The sequence below is a fragment of the Pseudophryne corroboree genome, chromosome 3 (assembly GCF_028390025.1).
Source record: "Pseudophryne corroboree isolate aPseCor3 chromosome 3, aPseCor3.hap2, whole genome shotgun sequence".
Lineage (NCBI taxonomy): Eukaryota > Metazoa > Chordata > Amphibia > Anura > Myobatrachidae > Pseudophryne > Pseudophryne corroboree.
Window position 1 is genome coordinate 1923375 of NC_086446.1, and position 26067 is coordinate 1949441.

General features: G+C 48.4%; 1 protein-coding gene across 1 annotated transcript in view; it reads right to left on the minus strand.

The window, feature by feature from the left end:
• The window catches only part of LOC135054487 (uncharacterized), a 181573-nt gene that overhangs the window by 19159 nt on the left and 136347 nt on the right, over positions 1–26067 (minus strand). The window contains exons 14-21 of the mRNA XM_063957594.1: positions 24995–25480; positions 24836–24889; positions 22754–22813; positions 22133–22201; positions 21601–21660; positions 17409–17468; positions 16992–17039; positions 15915–16061 (exon numbers count right to left, since the gene is read on the minus strand). Of these exons, the coding sequence (XP_063813664.1) occupies positions 15915–16061; positions 16992–17039; positions 17409–17468; positions 21601–21660; positions 22133–22201; positions 22754–22813; positions 24836–24889; positions 24995–25480 (984 nt within the window). The remainder of the gene's footprint in view (positions 1–15914; positions 16062–16991; positions 17040–17408; positions 17469–21600; positions 21661–22132; positions 22202–22753; positions 22814–24835; positions 24890–24994; positions 25481–26067) is intronic.

The following is a 26067-nucleotide window of genomic DNA, read 5'->3' on the forward strand; positions in this document are numbered from 1 at the left end:
ATCTGTGAGACCCTGGAAAGATGGAACCACTATTGGTTGGTTTACATGAAAACCCGAAACCACCTTCGGAAGAAAGTCCGCCCATGTACGGAGTTCCGCCCTATCCTCATGAAAAACTAAGAAAGGGCTCTTACAGGATAAGGCTCCCAACTCAGAAACCCGCCTAGCCGAAGCCAAGGCAAGTAATAACATGACCTTCCAAGAGAGATATTTCAGGTCTGTTCTTGTCAACGGCTCAAAAGTCGATGACTTCAAATATTCTAACACCAAATTTAAGTCCCATGGTGCCGTGGGAGGACGAAAAGGGGGTTGAATCCTCAGAACCCCCTGTAAAAAGGTTTGAATCTCTGGCAAGGATGCTAGCCGCTGTTGAAAAAGGATGGAGAGCCGAAATCTGAACCTTCAAAGAGCCTAGTCTGAGTCCTCCCTCTAGACCGGCCTGAAGGACAAGTAGAAGTCGAGATAAATGGAAATTCGTTGAATTCCATCCCCGCTCCTGACACCAAGCCATGTACCGTCTCCAAATCCTGTAGTATTGCCTGGCTGTGAGCGGCTTCCTAGCGGCAATCATTGTAGGAATGGCCGTTCGTGGAATCCCTCTGTTTCTTAAGATCCGGGTTTCAATAGCCACGCCGTCAAACGCAGCCTGTTCAGGTAGGGGTGTAGGAATGGTCCGTGAGATAGCAGGTCCTCTCTCTGAGGTAACCTCCAAGGATCCTCCGCAAGTAACCCCCGCAGGTCGGAGTACCAACTCCTGCGGGGCCAATCTGGTGCGATTAAAATGGCCCACACTCGTTCCCGTTTTACCCTTTTTAGAACCCTGGGTATGAGTGGGAATGGGGTAAATATGTAAACCCTCCTGTAGCACCAAGGAAGTGTTAATGCGTCCACTCCTTCTGCTGCTGGATCTCGAGTCCTTGACACATATCTGGGTAGCTGATGGTTTTGTCGAGACGCCATTAGGTCCACCTGAGGCAGACCCCATCTTCTCACAATCATGTTGAAAATCCGTGGATGAAGGCACCACTCTCCCGGATGCATGTCCTGGCGACTGAGATAATCTGCCTCCCAGTTCTCCACACCTGGAATGAACACTGCCGAGAGAATGAGGTCTCGTCTTTCTGCCCACAACAAGATCTTTGTGGCTTCTTTTAACGCCATCCTGCTCTTTGTTCCTCCTTGACGGTTTATGTAAGCCGTCGTTGTGACATTGTCTGACTGAATCCTGATGTGTTGTTTCATGACTAGGTCTTATGCTAAGAGAAGTGCATTGTAAACTGCTCTTAGTTCGAGGATATTTATGGGTAGTTTGCTCTCCTGTAGCGTCCACCGTCCTTGAAACTGATGGTCCTCTAGGACGGCTCCCCAACCTCTGAGACTGGCGTCCGTAGTCAGGATCCTCCAATCCCAAATGCCGCATTTCTTGCCGGCTGCAAGGTTCTTGTGTAACGACCACCATATCAAGGAGACCCGTACGTGTGGTTGAAGTCGGATTCTCCGATGGAGAAGCCAGTGTGAGCCTGCTCCCTGAGCAATGAGTTTTATTTGGAATGGTGAGCTTCGAATGACGCCACCATCTTCCCAAGAAGTTGCACACAGAGGTGCAGAGAAACGGTTTGCGTCCTCAGTACCCGAGCCACTAATCTCTGTAAGTCCTGGACCTTGCTCTCTGGTAGGAACACACGTAATAAGACCGTGTCCAAGATGAGACCGAGGAATTGAATCCGTTGAGTCGGTATGAGGTTGGACTTTTTGAAATTGACAATCCATCCATGTTGAATTAGAAATTGATGGGATGTCTGAACATCCTTGAGCAGTTGAGTCTGAGATGGAGCCTTGATCAGTAAATCGTCCAGATAAGGTATAATCGTGACCCCCAACAGTCTCAGTTCTGCAACCATGATCGTCATGATCTTTGTGAAAATTCTTGGGGCTGATGCTAGACCGAACGGCAAGGCCCGGAATTGGTAGTGATCCGCCACCAGTGCGAACCTTAAGTAAGCCTGGTGAGGAGTCCAGATATGCATCCTTTATGTCCATGGATACCATGAACCCGCCTTCTTCTAAGCCTGCAATGACTGATTGGATTGATTCCATCTTGAATTTGTAGACTTTTAAAAACTGGTTGAAAACTTTTAAATTGAGTATTGGTCTGACCGTCCCGTCTGGCTTTGGCACGACAAAAAGATTGGAATAGAACCCCGTTCCTCTCTGAGAAGCGGGAACCGGAATAATGACCTCTGCTTGTAGCAATTTGAGAATTGCTGTCCGCAGTGCCCCTGCCTTTTGAGGGCACCGAGGCAATCCTCTCTGCGCTGCACCAGCTGCAACAAAAATTTACTTTAACGCAGTGTCAACTTTACGTTCTGACGCATCCTTTAAAGTAGTTACGTTAGGAATCGGTAAAATTGTCTTTTTTGACAACCTTCCTAGTGAAGCATCCACTACCGGCGGAGTCTCCCACTTGTCTATTACACCCTTAGGTAGGGGATAAGTTACCTGAAATTGTTTCGGAAATTGAAACCGTTTGTCAGGTTGTTTCCAAGCCTCCTCTATCTGAGATTGGAGGGATTTAGGAATGGGAAACACTGCTGAACGCGGCTTCTGGTATTTGAACAAATCGAAACCTTCCGGCTCCCGTATTTCCTCGTCCTTAAAGCTTAGGCTCTCTTTTACAGCGTCAATTAAGGAGTCTAGACCTGAGATTGCCGAGTCCTCTTCTGGAAAGTCGGCATCTAGGCTGGGTTCAATTAACTCACCTTCCTCCGTATCAAGAAGAAAACCCTCTTCCTCTTCTGATTCTGGTATCATAGGGAGAGTTCTTTTAACAGCCTTGCGCACACTTGTGTCTGTGTGTGCGGGCGGCGTTAACCTGATGAGAAATTCCTCCATCGTCTTTGAGAATCCCGCAGCCCATTCTGATTGCTGCTTGCGCGATTCTGCCATCTCCATGGAGATTCTATTAGCAAGGTTGTCTTCCCATGCCTTAGTCAGAGCACTGCTCCCAGGTGGAGCGTCCTTGTCTAAGCAGGAGTCGCACACCCCGGAGCTGCCAACCCGCGTGCTCTTCTTGTTACATTTCGTACAAACATAACAGGTCTTGGAGGTCTTGGTTGCCTTAGACATGTTGTTTTGAAAACCCTGTACCAGGGTAGCCCGCCGCGCTTTCACCCTTTAAACTAGGAAAAGAAAGACTGGGAGATGACGGAAGCGAAAGTATTGGATCCGGCTGGCAATTACCTGTCCCTTTCGTATATAAAAAAGGAGCAGGCCAATTATCTTTATTTTAATTAAATAAAAAAAATAAGAATTTACTTACCGATAATTCTATTTCTCGTAGTCCGTAGTGGATGCTGGGGACTCCGTCAGGACCATGGGGAATAGCGGCTCCGCAGGAGACAGGGCACAAAAATAAAGCTTTAGGATCAGGTGGTGTGTACTGGCTCCTCCCCCTATGACCCTCCTCCAAGCCTCAGTTAGGATACTGTGCCCGGACGAGCGTACACAATAAGGAAGGATATTGAACCCCGGGTAAGACTCATACCAGCCACACCAATCACACCGTATAACTTGTGATCCGAACCCAGTTAACAGTATGACAAACGTAGGAGCCTCTGAACAGACGGCTCACAACAAATAACAACCCGATTTTTTTGTAACAATAACTATGTACAAGTATTGCAGACAATCCGCACTTGGGATGGGCGCCCAGCATCCACTACGGACTACGAGAAATAGAATTATCGGTAAGTAAATTCTTATTTTCTCTAACGTCCTAAGTGGATGCTGGGGACTCAGTCAGGACCATGGGGATTATACCAAAGCTCCCAAACGGGCGGGAGAGTGCGGATGACTCTGCAGCACCGAATGAGAGAACTCAAGGTCCTCCTCAGCCAGGGTATCAAATTTGTAGAATTTTGCAAACGTATTTGCCCCTGACCAAGTAGCAGCTCGGCAGAGTTGTAATGCCGAGACTCCCCGGGCAGCCGCCCAGGATGAGCCCACTTTCCTTGTGGAATGGGCCTTGACAGATTTAGGTTGTGGCAAGCCTGCCACAGAATGTGCAAGTTGAATTGTGCTACAAATCCAACGAGCAATCGTCTGCTTAGAAGCAGGAGCACCCATCTTGTTGGGTGCATACAATATAAGCAGTGAGTCAGACTTTCTGACTCCCGCCGTTCTTGAAATATATATTTTCAATGCCTGGACCACGTCCAACAACTTGGAATCCTCCAAGTCGTTAGTAGCCGCAGGCACCACAATAGGCTGGTTCAGGTGAAACGCTGACACCACCTTAGGCAGAAAATGAGGACGCGTCCGCAGTTCTGCCCTGTCCGTATGGAAAATCAGATATGGGCTCTTATATGATAAAGCCGCCAATTCTGATACTCTCCTGGCTGAAGCCAGGGCCAGTAGCATGGTTACTTTCCATGTGAGATACTTCAGCTCCACCGATTTGAGCGGCTCAAACCAATGGGATTTGAGAAAATCCACGACTACATTAAGATCCCACGGTGCCACTGGGGGCACAACCGGGGGCTGTATATGTAGTACTCCTTTTACAAAAGTCTGGACTTCAGGAACTGAAGCCAATTCTTTCTGGAAGAAAATCGACAGGGCCGAAATTTGAACCTTAATGGACCCCAATTTGAGGCCCATAGACAATCCTGTTTGCAGGAAATGTAGGAATCGACCCAGTTGAAATTCCTCCGTGGGGGCCTTCCTGGCCTCACACCACGCAACATATTTTCTCCAAATGCGGTGATAATGTTGTGCAGTCACCTCCTTCCTGGCTTTTACCAGTGTAGGAATGACCTCTTCCGGAATGCCTTTTTCCTTTAGAATTCGGCGTTCAACCGCCATGCCGTCAAACGCAGCCGCGGTAAGTCTTGGAATAGACACGGTCCCTGCTGAAGCAGGTCCCGTCTTAGAGGTAGAGGCCACGGATCCTCCGTGAGCATCTCTTGAAGTTCCGGGTACCAAGTTCTTCTTGGCCAATCCGGAGCCACTAGTATCGTTCTTACTCCCTTCTGCCGTATAATTCTCAGTACTTTTGGTATGAGAGGCAGAGGAGGGAACACATACACTGACTGGAACACCCACGGTGTTACCAGAGCGTCCACAGCTATTGCCTGAGGATCTCTTGACCTGGCGCAATACCTGTCCAGTTTTTTGTTGAGGCGGGACGCCATCAAATCCACCATTGGTTTTTCCCAACGGTTCACAATCATGTGGAAGACTTCTGGATGAAGTCCCCACTCTCCCGGGTGTAGATCGTGTCTGCTGAGGAAGTCTGCTTCCCAGTTGTCCACTCCCGGAATGAATACTGCTGACAGTGCTATCACATGATCTTCCGCCCAGCGAAGAATCCTTGCAGCTTCTGCCATTGCTGTCCTGCTTCTTGTGCCGCCCTGTCTGTTTACGTGGGCGACTGCCGTGATGTTGTCCGACTGGATCAACACCGGCTGACCCTGAAGCAGGGGTTTTGCCAGACTTAGAGCATTGTAAATCGCTCTTAGCTCCAGTATATTTATGTGAAGAGACATCTCCAGGCTTGACCATACTCCCTGGAAGTTTCTTCCTTGTGTGACCGCTCCCCAGCCTCTCAGACTGGCATCCGTGGTCACCAGGACCCAGTCCTGTATGCCGAATCTGCGGCCCTCTAACAGATGAGCACTCTGCAACCACCACAGAAGAGACACCCTTGTCCGTGGCGATAAGGTTACCCGCTGATGCATCTGCAGATGCGATCCGGACCATTTGTCCAGCAGATCCCACTGAAAAGTTCGTGCGTGGAATCTGCTGAATGGAATCGCTTCGTAAGAAGCAACCATCTTTCCCAGGACTCTTGTGCATTGATGTACAGACACTGTCCCTGGTTTTAGGAGGTTCCTGACAAGTTCGGATAACTCCCTGGCTTTCTCCTCCGGAAGAAACACCTTTTTCTGAACCGTGTCCAGAATCATTCCCAGGAACAGCAGACGTGTTGTCGGGGTCAACTGAGATTTTGGAAAATTCAGAATCCACCCGTGTTGTTGCAGCACTACTTGGGTTAGTGCTACTCCGTCCTCCAGCTGTTCTCTGGACCTTGCCCTTATCAGGAGATCGTCCAAGTAAGGGATAATTAATACGCCTCTTCTTCGCAGAAGAATCATCATTTCGGCCATTACCTTGGTAAAGACCCGAGGTGCCGTGGACAATCCAAACGGCAGCGTCTGAAACTGATAATGACAGTTTTGCACCACGAACCTGAGGTACCCTTGATGTGAAGGGCAAATTGGGACATGCAGGTAAGCATCCTTTATGTCCAGGGACACCATAAATCCAGATTCGCTATCACTGCTCTGAGTGACTCCATCTTGAACTTGAATTTTTGTATGTACAGGTTCAAAGATTTCAGATTTAGAATAGGTCTTACCGAGCCGTCCGGCTTCGGTACCACAAATAGCGTGGAGTAATACCCCTTTCCTTGTTGTAGGAGGGGTACCTTGATTATCACCTGCTGAGCAAACAGCTTGTGAATGGCTTCCAATACCGTCTCCCTGTCTGAGGGAGACGTTGGCAAAGCAGACTTTAGGAACCGGCGAGGGGGAGACTTCTCGAATTCCAACCTGTAACCCTGAGATACTACCTGCAGAATCCAGGGGTCCACCTGTGAGCAAGCCCACTGTGCGCTGAAATTCTTGAGTCGACCCCCCACCGTTCCTGAGTCCGCTTGTAAGGCCCCAGCGTCATGCTGAGGGCTTTGCAGAACCCTGGGAGGGCTTCTGTTCCTGGGCAGGGGGCTGCTTGCTGCCCTCTCTTACCCCTTCCTCTGCCCCTAGGCAGATATGACTGTCCTTTTGTCCGCTTGTTCTTATAGGACCGAAAGGACTGCGGCTGAAAAGACGGTGTCTTTTTCTGTTGGGAGGGGGACTGAGGTAAAAAGGTGGATTTTCCGGCAGTTGCCGTGGCCACCAGATCCGATAGACCGACGCCAAATAATTCCTCCCCTTTATACGGCAATATTTCCATATGTCGTTTGGAATCCGCATCACCTGACCACTGTCGCGTCCATAAACTCCTTCTGGCAGATATGGACATCGCATTTACTCTCGATGCCAGAGTGCAAATATCTCTCTGCGCATCTCGCATATAAAGGAAAGCATCCTTTAATTGCTCTATAGTCAATAAAATACTGTCCCTATCCAGGGTATCAATATTTTCAGTCAGGGAATCCAACCAGACGACCCCAGCACTGCACATCCAGGCTGAGGCGATGGCCGGTCGCAGTATAACACCAGTATGTGTGTATATACTTTTTAGGGTAGTTTCCAGTCTCCTATCTGCTGGATCCTTGAGGGCGGCCGTATCCGGAGACGGTAACGCCACTTGTTTTGATAAGCGTGTGAGCGCCTTATCCACCCTAGGGGGTGTTTCCCAGCGCGCCCTAACCTCTGGCGGGAAAGGGTATAATGCCAATAACTTTTTTGAAATTAGCATTTTTCTATCTGAATTAAACCACGCTTCATCACATACATCATTTAATTCCTCTGATTCAGGAAAAACTACAGGTAGTTTTTTCACCCCCCACATAATACCCCTTTTTGTGGTACTTGCAGCATCAGAGATATGCAAAGCCTCCTTCATTGCCGTGATCATATAACGTGTGGCCCTACTTGAAAATACGTTTGTTTCATCACCGTCGACACTAGATTCAGTGTCTGTGTCTGGGTCTGTGTCGACCGACTGAGGTAAAGGGCGCTTTACAGCCCCTGACGGTGTCTGAGACGCCTGGGCAGGTACTAACTGGTTTGCCGGCCTTCTCATGTCGTCAACTGATTTCTGTAATGTGCTGACATTATCACGTAATTCCATAAACAAAGCCATCCATTCCGGTGTCGACTCCCTGGGGGGTGACATCACCATTATCGGCAATTGCTCTGCCTCCACGCCAACATCGTCCTCATACATGTCGACACACACGTACCGACACACAGCAGACACACAGGGAATGCTCTTATCGAAGACAGGACCCCACTAGCCCTTTGGGGAGACAGAGGGAGAGTTTGCCAGCACACACCCAAGCGCTATAATATATATGGGAACAACCTTATATAAGTGTTGTTCCTTATAGCAGCTTAAATATATCCAGTATATCGCCAAAAAATGCCCCCCCTCTCTGTTTTACCCTGTTTCTGTAGTGCAGTGCAGGGGAGAGTCCTGGGAGCCTTCCTCACAGCGGAGCTGAGCAGGAAAATGGCGCTGTGTGCTGAGGAGAATAAGCCCCGCCCCCTATTTCGGCGGGCTTTCCTCCCGTGGATTTAGATAAGTGGCATGGGTTAAATACATACATATAGCCTTAACGGCTATATGTGATGTATTCTTTTGCCTTAAGGTAATAAAATATTGCTGCCCAGGGCGCCCCCAGCAGCGCCCTGCACCCTCCGTGACCGCTTGGTGTGAAGTGTGTGACAACAATGGCGCACAGCTGCAGTGCTGTGCGCTACCTTCATGAAGACTGAAAAGTCTTCTGCCGCCTGTTTCCGGACCTTCAATCTTCAGCATCTGTAAGGGGGGTCGGCGGCGCGGCTCCGGGACGAACCCCAGGGCGAGACCTGTGTTCCGACTCCCTCTGGAGCTAATGGTGTCCAGTAGCCTAAGAATCCAATCCATCCTGCACGCAGGTGAGTTGAAATTCTCTCCCCTAAGTCCCTCGATGCAGTGAGCCTGTTGCCAGCAGGACTCACTGAAAATAAAAAACCTAAAAAACTTTTTCTAAGCAGCTCTTTAAGAGAGCCACCTAGATTGCACCCTGCTCGGACGGGCACAAAAACCTAACTGAGGCTTGGAGGAGGGTCATAGGGGGAGGAGCCAGTACACACCACCTGATCCTAAAGCTTTATTTTTGTGCCCTGTCTCCTGCGGAGCCGCTATTCCCCATGGTCCTGACGGAGTCCCCAGCATCCACTTAGGACGTTAGAGAAATAAAAATAAAAAATAAAACACCAGCCGACTCGCAATCCTCACACCCCAACTGTAAATCAGCTACGATGTTAGAGTTGGTATTCGCTTGCTTCCGTGAATTTTCTGCGGGATCTTTGAAACAGAAGTCCCTTGAAAATATAAATTGTAAAGTTATATTACTTTTCAGGAGATCCTCATATACTGTAAATATATTTTACACCAGCAGAGGGAGCTGTTGTGTAACGATCACTCTGCTATATGTTACTATGCACTATGCAGGCAGTGCAGCAGGGGGAGCTAATTTTGTAATAAGCAGCCTTTTCCTTACTTTACTGAGGGGAGAGGGAGGACCCATCCATTATTTCACTCTGGCGCCATAATCATTAAATATGGCCCCCACTAAATGTGCGCCCCACATATGTAATAAGCAACCCCTTTTTATTGTGAAAGACACTTGCTGTTCTTTTAAAACGGAGATGTGGTGGGATCTGACCTGCGTCGTGTCACAGCAGGCTTTTACTTTTGGCTCCCCTCCCGCCGCCCGCTGGCTGGCGCGCGCCGTGTCTGCCATCGGCGCTCGGCGAACAGACTTTCCCCGCTATCCGGCGCGCTCCGGACCCGCTGGCCGGCGCGCGCCTTGACAACCCCGTAGCGGCGCCTGTGCTCCGCTTCGGCTGCCAGTCTCCGTCGCTGTACAGCGCGCCTCTCTGCCGTCGCTCCCTGCTCACAGGGAGGAAGGTCTGAGTCCCGCGCCGCACTCTGCTCCCGCGCCCGCCGCTGTAGCTGCAAGAGGGATCTATTTCTGATATCAGGGGGCAGCAGTGATAATAAGAAAAAGAGGGGGGGGGGGGAAATAAGATTTTACTTACCGATAAATCTATTTCTCGTAGTCCGTAGTGGATGCTGGGACTCCGTCAGGACCATGGGGAATAGCGGCTCCGCAGGAGACAGGGCACAAAATTTAAAAGTTTGACCACTAGGTGGTGTGTACTGGCTCCTCCCCCTATGACCCTCCTCCAAGCCTCAGTTAGGATACTGTGCCCGGACGAGCGTACACAATAAGGAAGGATTTTGAATCCCGGGTAAGACTCATACCAGCCACACCAATCACACTGTACAACTTGTGATCTGAACCCAGTTAACAGTATGACAAACGTAGAAGCCTCTGAACAGACGGCTCACAACAATAACAACCCGATTTTTTTGTAACAATAACTATGTACAAGTATTGCAGACAATCCGCACTTGGGATGGGCGCCCAGCATCCACTACGGACTACGAGAAATAGATTTATCGGTAAGTAAAATCTTATTTTCTCTGACGTCCTAGTGGATGCTAGTGGATGCTGGGACTCCGTCAGGACCATGGGGATTATACCAAAGCTCCCAAACGGGCGGGAGAGTGCGGATGACTCTGCAGCACCGAATGAGAGAACTCCAGGTCCTCCTTAGCCAGGGTATCAAATTTGTAGAATTTTACAAACGTGTTCTCCCCTGACCACGTAGCTGCTCGGCAGAGTTGTAATGCCGAGACCCCTCGGGCAGCCGCCCAAGATGAGCCCACCTTCCTTGTGGAATGGGCCTTGACCGATTTAGGCTGTGGCAGGCCTGCCACAGAATGTGCAAGTTGAATTGTGCTACAAATCCAACGAGCAATCGTCTGCTTAGAAGCAGGAGCACCCAACTTGTTGGGTGCATACAGTATAAACAGCGAGTCAGATTTTCTGACTCCAGCCGTCCTTGAATTATATATTTTCAATGCTCTGACAACGTCCAGCAACTTGGAATCCTCCAAATCGCTAGTAGCCGCAGGCACCACAATAGGCTGGTTCAGGTGAAACGCTGAAACCACCTTAGGCAGAAAGTGAGGACGCGTCCGCAGTTCTGCCCTGTCCGAATGGAAAATCAGATATGGGCTTTTATACGATAAAGCCGCCAATTCTGACACTCTCCTGGCTGAAGCCAGGGCCAGTAGCATGGTTACTTTCCATGTAAGATATTTCAAATCCACCGATTTGAGTGGCTCAAACCAATGGGATTTGAGAAAATCCAAAACTACATTAAGATCCCACGGTGCCACTGGGGGCACAACCGGGGGCTGTATATGTAGTACTCCTTTTACAAAAGTCTGGACTTCAGGAACTGAAGCCAATTCTTTCTGGAAGAAAATCGACAGGGCCGAAATTTGAACCTTAATGGACCCTAATTTGAGGCCCATAGACAATCCTGTTTGCAGGAAATGTAGGAATCGACCCAGTTGAAATTCCTCCGTCGGGGCCTTCCTGGCCTCACACCACGCAACATATTTTCTCCAAATGCGGAGATAATGTTGTGCAGTCACCTCCTTCCTGGCTTTTACCAGGGTAGGGATGACCTCTTCCGGAATGCCTTTTTCCCTTAGGATTCGGCGTTCAACCGCCATGCCGTCAAACGCAGCCGCGGTAAGTCTTGGAATAGACACGGTCCCTGCTGAAGCAGGTCCCATCTTAGAGGTAGAGGCCACGGATCTTCCGTGAGCATCTCCTGAAGTTCCGGGTACCAAGTTCTTCTTGGCCAATCCGGAGCCACGAGTATCGTTCTTACTTCCCTTTGCCGTATAATTCTCAGTACTTTTGGTATGAGAGGCAGAGGAGGAAACACATACACTGACTGGTACACCCATGGTGTTACCAGAGCGTCTACAGCTATTGCCTGAGGGTCTCTTGACCTGGCGCAATACCTGTCCAGTTTTTTGTTGAGGCGGGACGCCATCATGTCCACCATTGGTCTTTCCCAATGGACCACAATCATGTGGAAGACTTCTGGATGAAGTCCCCACTCTCCCGGGTGCAGATCGTGTCTGCTGAGGAAGTCTGCTTCCCAGTTGTCCACTCCCGGGATGAACACAGCTGACAGTGCTAACACATGATTTTCTGCCCAGCGGAGAATCCTTGCAGCTTCTGCCATTGCCATCCTGCTTCTTGTGCCGCCCTGTCTGTTTACGTGGGCGACTGCCGTGATGTTGTCCGACTGAATCAACACCGGCTGACCCTGAAGCAGAGGTTTTGCCAGGCTTAGAGCATTGTAGATTGCTCTTAGCTCCAGTATATTTATGTGAAGAGACGTCTCCAGGCTTGACCACATGCCCTGGAAGTTTCTTCCCTGTGTGACCGCTCCCCAGCCTCTCAGGCTGGCATCCGTGGTCACTAGGACCCAGTTCTGTATGCCGAATCTGCGGCCCTCTAACAGATGAGCACTCTGCAACCACCATAGCAGAGACACTCTTGTCCTTGTGGACAATTTTATCCGCTGATGCATCTGCAGATGCGATCCGGACCATTTGTCCAGCAGATCCCACTGAAAAGTTCGTGCATGGAATCTGCCGAATGGAATCGCTTCGTAAGAAGCAACCATTTTTCCCAGGACTCTTGTGCATTGATGCACAGATACTTTTCCTGGTTTTAGGAGGTTCCTGACTAGATCGGATAACTCCCTGGCTTTCTCCTCCGGAAGAAATACCTTTTTCTGAACAGTGTCCAGAATCATCCCTAGGAACAACAGACGTGTCGTCGGGATCAGTTGGGATTTTGGAAAATTCAGAATCCACCCTTGTTGTTGGAGCACTACTTGGGTTAGTGCTACTCCGACCTCCAGCTGTTCTCTGGATCTTGCCCTTATCAGGAGATCGTCCAAGTAAGGGATAATTAAGACGCCTTCTCTTCGAAGAAGGATCATCATTTCGGCCATTACCTTGGTAAAGACCCGGGGTGCCGTGGACAATCCAAACGGCAGCGTCTGAAACTGATAATGACAGTTTTGGACCACTAACCTGAGGTACCCTTGGTGTAGGAGGGGTACCTTGACTATCACCTGCTGAGAATACAGCTTGTGAATGGCCTCCAATACCGTCGCCCTGTCGGAGGGAGACGTTGGCAAAGCAGACTTTAGGAAACGGCGAGGAGGGGACTTCTCGAATTCCAACCTGTAACCCTGAGATACTACCTGCAGGATCCAGGGGTCCACCTGCGAGTGAGCCCACTGTGCGCTGAAATGTTTGAGGCGACACCCCACCGCCCCTGAGTCTGCTTGTAAGGTCCCAGCGTCCTTCTGACGCCTTTGTAGAAGCCGGGGAGGGCTTCTGCTCCTGGGAAGGAGCTGCTTGTTGCAGTCTCTTACCCTTTCCTTTGCCTCGGGGCAAATAGGAATGTCCTTTTGCTCGTTTGTTCTTATAGGAACGAAAGGACTGCGGCTGAAAAGCCTGCGGCTTTTTCTGCTGGGAGGTGACCTGGGGTAAAAAGGTGGATTTTCCAGCCGTTGCCGTGGCCACCAGATCCGATAGACCGACCCAAAATAATTCCTCCCCCTTATACGGCAATACTTCCATATGTCGTTTGGAATCCGCATCACCTGACCACTGGCGCGTCCATAAACTTCTTCTGGCAGATATGGACATCGCACTTACTCTTGATGCCAGAGTGCAAATATCTCTCTGTGCATCTCGCATATAAAGAAATGCATCCTTTAACTGCTCTATAGTCAGTAAAATACTGTCCCTATCCAGGGTATCAATATTTTCAGACAGTGACTCCGACCAAGCCACGCCAGCACTGCACATCCAGGCTGAGGCGATTGCTGGTCTCAGTATAACACCCGTATGTGTGTATATACTTTTTAATGTATTCTCCAGCCTCCTATCAGCTGGATCCTTGAGGGCGGCCGTATCAGGAGACGGTAACGCCACTTGCTTTGATAAGCGTGTGAGCGCCTTATCCACCCTAGGAGGTGTTTCCCAGCGCGCCCTAACCTCTGGCGGGAAAGGGTATAATGCCAATAACTTCTTTGAAATTAGCAGTTTTCTATCTGGGGTAACCCACGCTTCATCACACACTTCATTCAGTTCCTCTGATTCAGGAAAAACTATCGGTAGTTTTTTCACACCCCACATAATACCCCTTTTTGTGGTACTTGCAGTATCAGAGATATGCAAAGCCTCCTTCATTGCCGTGATCATATAACGTGTGGCCCTACTGGAAAATACGTTTGTTTCTTCACCGTCGACACTGGATTCAGTGTCAGTGTCTGGGTCTGTGTCGACCAACTGAGGTAAAGGGCGTTTTACAGCCCCTGACGGTGTCTGAGACGCCTGGACAGGTACTAACTGGTTTGCCGGCTGTCTCATGTCGTCAACCGACTTTTGTAGCGTGCTGACACTATCCCGTAATTCCATAAACAAAGCCATCCATTCTGGTGTCGACTCCCTAGGGGGTGACATCACCATTACAGGCAATTGCTCCGCCTCCACGCCAACATCGTCCTCATACATGTCGACACACACGTACCGACACACAGCAGACACACAGGGAATGCTCTGATAGAAGACAGGACCCCACTAGCCCTTTGGGGAGACAGAGGGAGAGTTTGCCAGCACACACCCAAGCGCTATAAATATATATAGGGACAACCTTAATAAGTGTGTTCCCTTTATAGCAGCTCAAATATTATAAATATCGCCAATAAGTGCCCCCCCTCTCTGTTTTTACCCTGTTTCTGTAGTGCAGTGCAGGGGAGAGTCCTGGGAGCCTTCCTCGCAGCGGAGCTGGGCAGGAAAATGGCGCTGTGTGCTGAGGAGAATAGGCCCCGCCCCCTTTTCGGCGGGCTTCTTATGCCGGTTTTTTTGGAACCTGGCAGGGGTTAAATACATCCATATAGCCCCAGGGGCTATATGTGATATATTTTAGCCAGAATAGGTATATTACATTGCTGCCCAGGGCGCCCCCCCCCAGCGCCCTGCACCCTCAGTGACCGCTGGTGTGAAGTGTGCGGAGAGCAATGGCGCACAGCTGCAGTGCTGTGCGCTACCTCATGAAGACTGAGACGTCTTCTGCCGCCGGTTTCTGGACCTCTTCTCTATTCGGCATCTGCAAGGGGGTCGGCGGCGCGGCTCCGGTGACCCATCCAGGCTGTACCTGTGATCGTCCCTCTGGAGCTAGTGTCCAGTAGCCTAAGAAGCAAATCCATCCTGAACGCAGGTGAGTTCACTTCTTCTCCCCTAAGTCCCTCGTTGCAGTGAGCCTGTTGCCAGCAGGACTCACTGAAAATAAAAAACCTAACAAACTTTTTCTAAGCAGCTCTTTAGGAGAGCCACCTAGATTGCACCCTGCTCGGACGGGCACAAAAACCTAACTGAGGCTTGGAGGAGGGTCATAGGGGGAGGAGCCAGTACACACCACCTAGTGGTCAAACTTTTAAATTTTGTGCCCTGTCTCCTGCGGAGCCGCTATTCCCCATGGTCCTGACGGAGTCCCAGCATCCACTAGGACGTCAGAGAAATAAAAATAAAAATTACATGAAGTACCCTAGCCTAAGCTACGTCTTCTTTCACCAGTACTCACTGTTAGAAGGCTGGAGGATCTCCTGTGGAGAGAGGCAGGTCCCTTCAATAGGGATCTTTGTCTCTCTGATATTAGGCAGCCTTGTCCCCCTTTTATTAGGGTTACGCAGCCCCTCTTAGATTTTTAGTCAGGAGCTCAGTGCTCCCACGTGCTGTTACCTCCAGCACAATTTTTCAAACTGAGGGAGGAGGGATGTGAAGGGGGAGGAGCCGGCTGTGCAGACAATGCTAATTTTAGATTGTGCCACACCTCCGGTTCAAAACTTCACACCCCCTACTGTATAGGACTCCAGTGTCCCCTAGTGGATGAAAGAGAAATAAAGGAAACTCTCTGGAGCTCCAGAGAAATGGGCACATTTTCTAAAACGTAGTCTGGTAGGAGGGGCATAGAAGGGAGGAGCCAGCACACACATACACACAGTAAAGGTTTTAAAGTGCCAGAATACAGTGGACCCAATTTATACCCCCATGGTACTAAAGTACAGTTCCCCAGTATCCACTAGAAAGAAATTAACATTCATTTATATTGAACCAACATAACAATACTTGCCTTACAACTGAGTTTCTATATTTGCATATATGGAGCTCGGTCGGCATACCTTTTCGTGGGAAAGAGGGCTGCCTTTCCTCTTTAGCCGGTATTTCGGTACGTGATTCTTCCATAACTTGCCTCGGAGACTCTTCTGTCCAGGAACCTGAGTGGTCTGCAGACTGTAGAGTCTGCTCACACTTCCCATTTGGTGTCCCTTTTGAAATACAACAAATACTATAGATCAGAGGTTCTCAAACTCAGTCTCCAAGGCACCCCAACGGTCTGGATTTTAAGTATATCCATGCTTGTCCACAGGTGACTTAATTGGCACCTCAGTCAATTTGATTTAACCATTTGTGCTGAGCCATGGATATACCTAAAACCTGGACTGTTGGTGGGCCTTGAGATCCGCGTTTGAGAATCTCTGATCTATAGATCTTTACGCATAGTCTTTGGATGTTATTACCAACTGTTATTCATCACTAAGGTTAAAGACAGAATGGAGAGAAGAAGATATAAATGGGATGAAATATTGGGATGAAATTTGATGTATATGTAAACAATCAGTAAAGGCAATATCAGAGAGTTGGCTCACAAATAGGAATTAAATGCAATTAGGAGATTCTCCCCCTCATCCAAGACACTTAAATACCAAATAATCAAGTCTACAAAAAAATAATTATTAATTCACACGAAACGCGTCAGCTCACCACAACACTCACTGAGGACAAACTAACATGACCTCTCTCTTGTGTCAGTTACTTAGTGCAACAGATCTTTGGCCTCCTGGGCTGGACAGAGATTCTTAACCCAGACCCACAGCCATGAGCTAGAACATCATTAGGTCGGAGGTGATAATGCTGAGAGTTTTACACTGAGGCGGCCATTCATCCTTCTCTCAGAGATTATCTCCAAACGCCTTGTTGCTACTGGTCAAACTACCCTCGATATAATGTAACAAATCACTGTGATACCTGCTGCAAAGACAGAGAGGTAGGTATTTTTAATGGGTGCAGCCTGTAGCTATTATAGGTCCGCCCATGGACTTATTATCATGGAGAGAGTGTAGATTTTTAAAACAATATAAGAATAATAAATGAAAAAACTGAATTTGTTTTATAGTTTGTAGTTTGACATTTAATACCTGGAAAGAAACGCATATCCTTTCTCTTCCGCTTTCCAACAGATGAGCCTTGATTAAAAAAATAATAATAATAATTATATATAATATGAAAAAAATATATATGTTTTTTAAATAAAAATAATGCAGGCCGGTTCCTATGTACGTCCTGATGCCTTAAACAATAATAATAATAATGATCTTCAGACCCATATTTGTATGACCCCATCCACTATATAACACTGCCCTGTCATTCGGTCACTGGTCATTGCCCATTAAGTTACTGTTGCTTGGAACAGATAAGAGTGAGGCGGATCAGGCTTGCCCCAGAGAAGTGGACAGGACCCTGAGATTCACCTTCATAAATGGGGGCGACCAATCCTGGTCATACAAAGACCTAGAAGGTGATGTACAAGTTATTACGGCCAGATAAGGACTCACCAGATGGTGGGGTGAGGTGAGGCAGGCGTGGATCCTTTCTTGTGGACCCGACATCCGGCCCTATGAGAAGAGAGGAAACAGGAACAGATTTAATACTGAGCATAATAATAATATGAGGCGCCAGAAGTGATAGGATCACAGGACACGGGACACTCTGTAGAAAATAAGAATTTACTCAACGGTAATTCTATTTCTCGTAGTCCGTAGTGGATACTGGGGACTCCGTAAGGACCATGGGGAATAGAAGGGCTCCGCAGGAGACTGGGCACTCTAAAGAAAGATTAGGTACTATCTGGTGTGCACTGGCTCCTCCCTCTATGTCCCTCCTCCAGACCTCAGTTAGGGAAACTGTGCCTGGAAGAGCCGACATTACAAGAAAAGGATTTTGGAATCCAGGGTAAGACTCATACCAGCCACACCAATCACACCGTATAACTTGTGATAAACTTACCCAGTTGACAGTATGAACAACAACTGAGCCTCACTCAAAAGGATGCCACATAACAATAACCCTTTATTAAGCAATAACTATATACAGTATTGCAGAAAGTCCGCACTTGGGACGGGCGCCCAGCATCCACTACGGACTACGAGAAATAGAATTACCGGTGAGTAAATTCTTATTTTCTCTGACGTCCTAGTGGATGCTGGGGACTCCGTAAGGACCATGGGGATTATACCAAAGCTCCCTGTGATCCGGACCACTTGTCCAGTAAGTCCCATTGGAAGGTCCTCGTATTGAACCTGCCGAAGGGAATGGCCTCGTATGATGCCACCTTCCTTCCCAGGACTCGAGTGCAGTGATGCACTGACCCCTGTTTTGGTTTTAATAGATTCCTGACCAGTGTCCCGAGCTCCTGAGCTCTCTCTATCTGGTCTGTATCTAGGATCATGCCTAGGAGAGGCAGATGAGTTGTAAGAACCAACTGCGACTTTGGAATATATAGAATCCAGCCGTGTTGCCGTTACACTTCCAGAGAAAGTGATACGCTGTTCAGCAACTGCTCTCTTGATCTCGCTTTTATGAGGAGATCGTCCAAGTACGTGATAATAGTGACACCTTGCTTTCGCAGGAGCACCATCATTTCCGCCATTACCTTGGTGAACATTCTCAAGGCCGTGGAGAGACCAAACGGCAACCTCTGAGATTGGTAATGACAATCCCGTACCGTAATTCTGAGGTACGCCTGATGAGGTGAATAAATGGGGACATGAAGGTACGCATCCTTTATGTCCCGTCACACCATAAAAACTCCATCTTTCAGGCTTGCAATAACCGCTCTTAGCGATTCCAACTTGAACCTTTTCAGGTATATGTTCAGGGATTTTAAATTCAATATGGGTCTGACCGAACCGTCTGGTTACGGCACTACAACATGGTCGAATAATAACCCCCTCCTTGTTGAAGGAGGGGAACCTTGACCACCCACCACCTGTTGAAGATACAATTTGTGAATTGCAGTTAACACTGTTTCCCTCTCGTGGGGGGGAAGCCGGCAGGGCCGTCGGTGAGGGGGCATCTTCTCAAAGTCCAGCTTATATCCCTGAGACACAATATCTATTGCCCAGGGATCTAACAGGGAGTGAACCCACTTGTGGCTGAACTTACGAAGGCGTGCCCTCACCGGGCCTAGCTCCGCCTGTGGAGCCCCAGCGACATGCAGTGGATTTTCGTAGAGGCCGGAAAGGACTTCTGTTCCTGGGAACTAGCTGTGTTGTGCAGCTTCTTTCCTCTGCCGCCGCCCCTGGCAAGAAAGGACGCACCTCGGACTTTCTTGTTTCTTTATTCGAAAGGCTGCATTTGATAATGTCGTGCTTTCCTAGGCTGTGCAGGAATATAAGGCAAAATATCAGAATTTACCAGCTAAAGCTGTGGAGACCAGGTCCGAGAACCCTTCTCCACACAATCCTCAGCCTTCCATATGCCACTTAAGTTGGCATCATCTGTCCATTGCATATTCTACAAGACACGTCAAGCAGAAATCGACATAGCTTTGACTCTAGGACCCAGTATACTCATGTCTCTTTGGGCATGTTTTATATATATCTATCTCTTAAGACAGCATCTTCAATATATATACATATATATATATATATATATATATATATCTATATGCATACTAGGGTCTCAATCTCTGCTGATAAGGTACCTGTCCACGCTGCCACAGCGCTATAAACCCATGCCGACACAATCGCCGGTCTGAGTAGTGTACTAGAATGTGCACGCTATCTGCAGGATCCATGAGAACAGCTAGTGCTACCGTCTGGGCAAACGTGACACCCTAGGGGAAGATTCCCATCACATACTGGCCCTAGTGGGGAAAGGATACTGCCTGAGAATTCCTTGTGGGAAGCTGCAGTTTCTTGTCTGGAGATTCCCGCTCTTTTTCCTCATGAGAGGAGGGAAATTTACCTCAGCTTTCTTCCCCTTAACATGTGTACCCTTGTGTCAGGGACAAATGAGTCATCAGTGATATGCAAATCATCTTTTATTACAATAATCATATATTGAATACCTTTCAGCCATTTTGGCTGTAACTTTGCATTATCGTAGTCGACACTGGAGTCAAACTCCGTGTCGATATCAGTGTTTATTATTTTGGATAGTGAGCATTGTGAGACTCTGAAGGTCTCTGTGACATAGGGACAGACATAGGTAGATTTCCTGTCTGTTCTCTAATCTTTTGTGCAATAAATTCACCTTAGCACTTACACATATCCAAACAGGTGTCGGCGTTGTCGACGGAGACACCCTCTCACACACACATTTTCTCTATCTCCTCCTTAGGGGAGCCTTTTACCTCAGACATGTCGACACAACCACACACACACAGGGGATGCTCTATTTGAAGACCGTTCCCCCACAAGGCCCTTTGGAGAGACAGAGAGAGAGTATGCCAGCACACACCCCAGCGCTATATAACCCAGGGATTACACTACAACTCAGTGTTTACCCAGTAGCTGCTGTATATACAAATTTGCGCCTAAATTTATGTGCCTCCCCCTCTTTTCACCCCTTTGTGTATCTGGATACTGCAGGGGAGAGCCTGGGGAGCTTCTTTCCAGCGGAGCTGTGAAGAGAAAATGGCGCTGGTGTGCTGAGGAAGAAGGCCCCGCCCCCTCAGCGGCGGGCTTCTGTCCCGCTTTCTGTGTGAAAAAATGGTGGGGGGTTTTACATATATACAGTGCCTGACTGTATATATGTATTTTATGCCAAAAAGGTACTGCAATTGCTGCCCAGGGCGCTCCCCCCCAGCGCCCTGCACCCTACAGTGACCGGAGTGTGAAGGTGTGCTGGGAGCAATGGCGCACAGCTGCGGTGCTGTGCGCTACCTTAAATGAAGACAGGAGTCTTCTGCCGCCGCTTTCGCCGTCTTCAAGCTTCTGTTCTTCTGGCACTGCGAGGGGGACGGCGGCGCGGCTCCGGGAACGGACGATCGAGGACCGGTGCCTGTGTTCGAACCCTCTGGAGCTAATGGTGTCCAGTAGCCTGAGAAGCCCAAGCTAGCTGCAAGCAGGTAGGTTCGCTTCTCTCCCCTCAGTCCCACGTAGCAGTGAGTCTGTTGCCAGCAGATCTCACTGAAAATAAAAAACCTAACAAATACTTTCTTTATTAGGAGCTCAGGAGAGCCCCTAGTGTGCAACCAGCTCTGGCCGGGCACAGATTCTAACTGAGGTCTGGAGGAGGGGCATAGAGGAAGGAGCCAGTGCACACCAGATAGTACCTAATCTTTCTTTAGAGTGCCCAGTCTCCTGCGGAGCCCATCTATTCCCCATGGTCCTTAGGGAGTCCCCAGCATCCACTAGGACGTCAGAGAAATAATAATTTTTAAATAAAAATAATGCAGCCCGGTTCCTATGTACATCCTGATGCCTTAAATAATAATGATCTTCAGACCCATATTTGTATGACCCCATCCACTATATAACACTGCCCTCTCATTCGGTCATTGGGCTGCTGCCACCAGCCATTGCCCATTTAGCCTTGCGTTACTTAAATGGGTGATGACTGATAGGCATTGCCCATTAAGTTACTGTTGCTTGGAACAGATAAGAGTGAGGCGGATCAGGCTTGGCCCAGAGAAGTGGACAGGACCCTGAGATTCACCTTCATAAATGGGGGCGACCAATCCCGGTCATACAAAGACCTAGAAGGTGATGTACAAGTTATTACGGCCAGATAAGGACTCACCAGATGGTGGGGTGAGGTGAGGCAGGCGTGGATCCTTTCTTGTGGACCCGACATCAATCCCTATGAGAAGAGAGGAAACAGGAACAGATTTAATACTGAGCATAATAATAATATGAGGCGCCAGAAGTGATGGGATCACAGGACACGGGACACTCTGTAGAAAATGGTATGGGTCCAAACGCTAGGATGTCCACCAGTGGTTACACCACCATGGGGAGTCGCCCTAGGGTTCCTGGTTCGGGAATCTATTCCTTGATAAACATCTGTGTTTTCATGAAGAATGAGAGAAAAGAGGGCACAATAGGGGCGGACTGCTGTTGTGGCTAGCTAAGGCGTTGCATTGAATATTTCGTTTTTCAGACCGCTGTCCTGTCCGTCGGCCTATATTGGGGGATAGCTGGGTATGACCGGTATGAAAGGAGACTAAAGGGCAACTATAGGCAGGAGTCATCCTCCATTCCAGGTCTACAGGTGACACCCTCGACACACAGAGTGGCCAACAACAGATCGCAGGCCACCACGACCAACGTACCGGCTTTACCCGGTGGTGCTGCAGGCTTAGCGTGGAGCAGCTCCAGAATCGGTGAGCAGCCATTTTTTCCTACGGGAAAAGATGAAATACTGTCAAGGCTAGGCTTGATAAGGGAGCCATAATAAAAATGAGAGGCAGCAAGGCTCGTCGGGGCAGGGTTCCCAACCTTAGTCGATGACGGACCATTCCACCACGCCTATCCTTGGCGCAAGGCATCCGCCTGAGAATAAAGCGATCTCTGCAAGTGCGCAATTCTGCACAGACCAAAGTTCAATCGAAATGCCCTTTACTTACTTCTGCCCACAGGCGTTCGATGCAATGCTGAGCAATTACACTCTTCCAGCAACAAGCCGAGGTGCGACTGAGTTACGTACGAACCCATAGTAAATTCTGCCATAGGACCATGCACAGCGCAAAGGCTTGCACGATCGGTTTGCAAAACGTACTTGCGCGCAGCCCTGCCCCGTCTTTACTGCACACCTGTACGCCGAGGATCTCCTCTCCTGGAAAAGGCCACACGTAAGCCCCACTCCTAGGTGGCCGCAATTTATGTCTGAATCTCACACGGCTGACAATAAAGTTACTACCCCTGGACCTCGTCTAGGCTATACACCAACTTACCGGATGGAGCTTTCGCCTGGGGCCTGTTGGGAGACTCTCTTTGCGACACATCATTTTTCCCTATGGGAGATGTCAAAGTCAGAAAAATATCATGCTACACGTTGCCATATATTCACCTCATGCGAGTGCCTGCTGCACGTGCACATTCTCTCCCGTGCGTGCGGATACTCGCAGCCGCGTGATGGCGCCTCGGCCATGCGCTCGAGCGCGTGGTATGTGCATTTACGGTAGAGTTTGTGTACGTCTAGCGGGCAACTCAATCGTTAAATAATAAAACCAAATAGTATGTTTTATAGATAATGTTCCCCTTAATAATGACTGTAAGTTGGTTTAATGTAAATGGTCGCTGGACAGAGGAATTCCTCTTTGTATGGTACGAAGGGTCAGACAGGGTTTGAACAGCTGTGTCTGGTACCTAACTAAAGAACATTTTATTAGAAACAGTCCGGTGCTGGTTAGGTAAAGATTAATCGCTCCTGCGTATAGATATGGCCATTAGTATTTTCTGGACATTTACTATATTTTATATCTTCAGATTCCCGCCCACCTGAGCAGTTTGATATAGTCACAGCCCACCTGTTCAAACTAACCTATGACCTTTTGTTATGATACGAGGAGACATTCCTGTGTCCAATGAACAATGAGATTATAGGTCCCTTTGTAGTATACTGTACTCAGTGTATATAAGATCAGCCAGCCTGGGCAGCTCTCTCACTCTCCACAAACGGTTTTCATCTTGACTAACTCGGAGCTGGTACCAGAAAGCTGCGCAGCGATCATTCCCAGTGTGTGTAAGTAATTCTCTGTAATCATCTCGCTCTTTGCTTGTATTGGCCATATTCTCTCTCTCTCTGTTATAGTATAAGATTGTAAAGTTATTGTATATTTTTGTCTAGATATTCTGTTAGAATTATATGTTAGCTTGTAGTGTATGACTTGTGAACTGTTTTACCTTTTTCGATATAACTTAAAAGCTTGTTAGTAAGGGTGTTGGAACCTTAGCACGGTATCGTGTGTTCATTACATTGCAGTGGGTAATAGGAGCGTCTCGATTGCTCAAACAGCTTTAGTATTAACAAGGTTAAGCAGCGTTATATCGCTACAGTGTTTCAGTACAAGGTTTACAGTATAAGAGTATCCTTTCTGTGTGTTACATTCAAGGTTTACCGATTGTCATCTTGTGAGCGTCTGCGCCGCTCGTGATCTCCTCGTGGTCTCGAGCGTCCGCTACGCTGGTAGCGTAGCATTACGGTAGTCGCCCGCCTATAGCGTGCTCGACACCACGCATTAAGCTGTGAGCGAACGTGCCGCATGTGCGTCTGGATCACGGCCGAGCGTATGCTACGCTAAGTGCGTACCCTTATGGTACCCCATACGCCAATTGCGTACTGAGTCTCTTACCCATATAATGAAGGTTATAAGGTAATCAAATCAGCATTATCAGAGAAAACACCCCATTGTACTGTACATACAAATATAGGATTTTGTAGTTCAGAAACTACAGACTATAAAAAAAAATTCAGGACTATGGGGGTCATTCCGAGTTGATCGCTTGCTAGCAGTTTTTAGCAGCCGTGCAAACGCTATGACGCCGCCCTCTGGAAGTATATTTTAGCTTAGCAGAAGTGCGAACGAAAGGATCGCAGAGCGGCTACAAAATAATTTTGTGCAGTGTTAGAGTAGCTCAATACCTACTCAGCTCTTGCGATGACTTCAGACTGTTCAGTTCCTGTTTTGACGTCACGAACACGCCCTGCGTTCGCCCAGCCACGCCTGCGGTTTTCCTGGCACGCCTGCGTTTTTCCGAACGCTCCCTGAAAACGGTCAGTTGACACCCAGAAACGCCAACTTCACGTCAATCACTCTGCGGCCAGCAGGGCGACTGAAAAGCTTCGCTAGACCTTGTGTGAAACTACATCGGCCGTTGTGAAAGTACGTCGCGCGTACGCATTGCGCCGCATGCGCAGAAGTGACTTTTTTTGCATCATCGCTGCGCAGCGAACATTTTCAGCTAGCGATCAACTCGGAATGACCCCCAATATCTTTACTGCTATGAGGTTGATGGACAATAAAATATCATACCCGATGTTGGAGGAGCGGTGTTTCTCTCCACCGGCTGCGCTCTGTCTTCTTTCGCTTTTAACACAGGTGATGAAAAAACACACAAGTTACAATAGATACATCATTAGGGATTGGTGAGATGGTGCAGGGTAGCGTCAAGAACGAATTCTGAAAACATACCGATCCTATGTCGCGTGGATTCTGCTCCGCTGTCTGGGTCGGCAGAGACTCCGGTAACAGCCTCTAGTGCGAGGTGGTCCTGCAGTTTCTGCTCCCACTCCACCAGGTCAATGTTGAGCGGACGTTTGCCTCCTGCCCCCTGGGCGTGCTGGCGCATGATCGATAACTTCTTCCTCACGCCGATTTTGCAGTCTGAGAACCTTTTGCGGCAGACGATGGCATTGCGCCGGGACTTACCGACAGCCGAAACTTTGTCCGCTATTTTTCTCCAGATAGCCTCCTTCTTCTCTATGCCAATGCTGACGCTGTTGGGCCTACTGAAGAGCAGATGGTAATGACGCAGGACCCCGTCCACTAGGGCTTCGTTCTCTTTTTGGGAGAAGCGCTGGCAGCGCTTCCTCTTTTTCATCCGTGGCTGCTGGACTGTATTTATGTTGCGGGGTGACAATCCACCTTCTTCCCCGCTACTACTTGTGAAAGACGTTTCTAATAAAAATAAATTAAAAATAATTGTAACAACAACAGCAATGATAACATAATATAGTAGTAGTAATAATAATAATAATAATAAGAATAATAATAATAAAAAAACTACTACTACCAATAACTTATTAGAAGAAGAAGAAGATTATTATTATTATTTATGGTAGACTTACCATTGTAAACTCTTTCTGCGAGGTACATTGGGTTCCACAGGGAAACATTGGGGTGAAGAGATGGATCTTGATCCAGAGGCACCAACAGGTTAAAGCTTTAGGCTGTCCCAGGATGCATTAGGGCCTCCTCTATAACCCCACCTCCAGACCACTGAGAGGTCAGTTTCATTAACCAGTCCAATGTAGGAGCAGGTAAGAGATATAGAACCACGTTCTCACGACAGGAGAAGGGATCAGCGGCTAATGCCATACAAACCCAAAGAAGCTAAGTGCGTCAGGGTGGGCGCTCTGTGGAACCCAATGTACTTCGCAGAAAGAGAGTTAACAATGGTAAGTCTACCATAACTCTCCTTTTCTGCAGCAGGGTACATTGGTTTCCACAGGAGGGCAAGCGCCTTAGCGGGTATGAGAACCCGG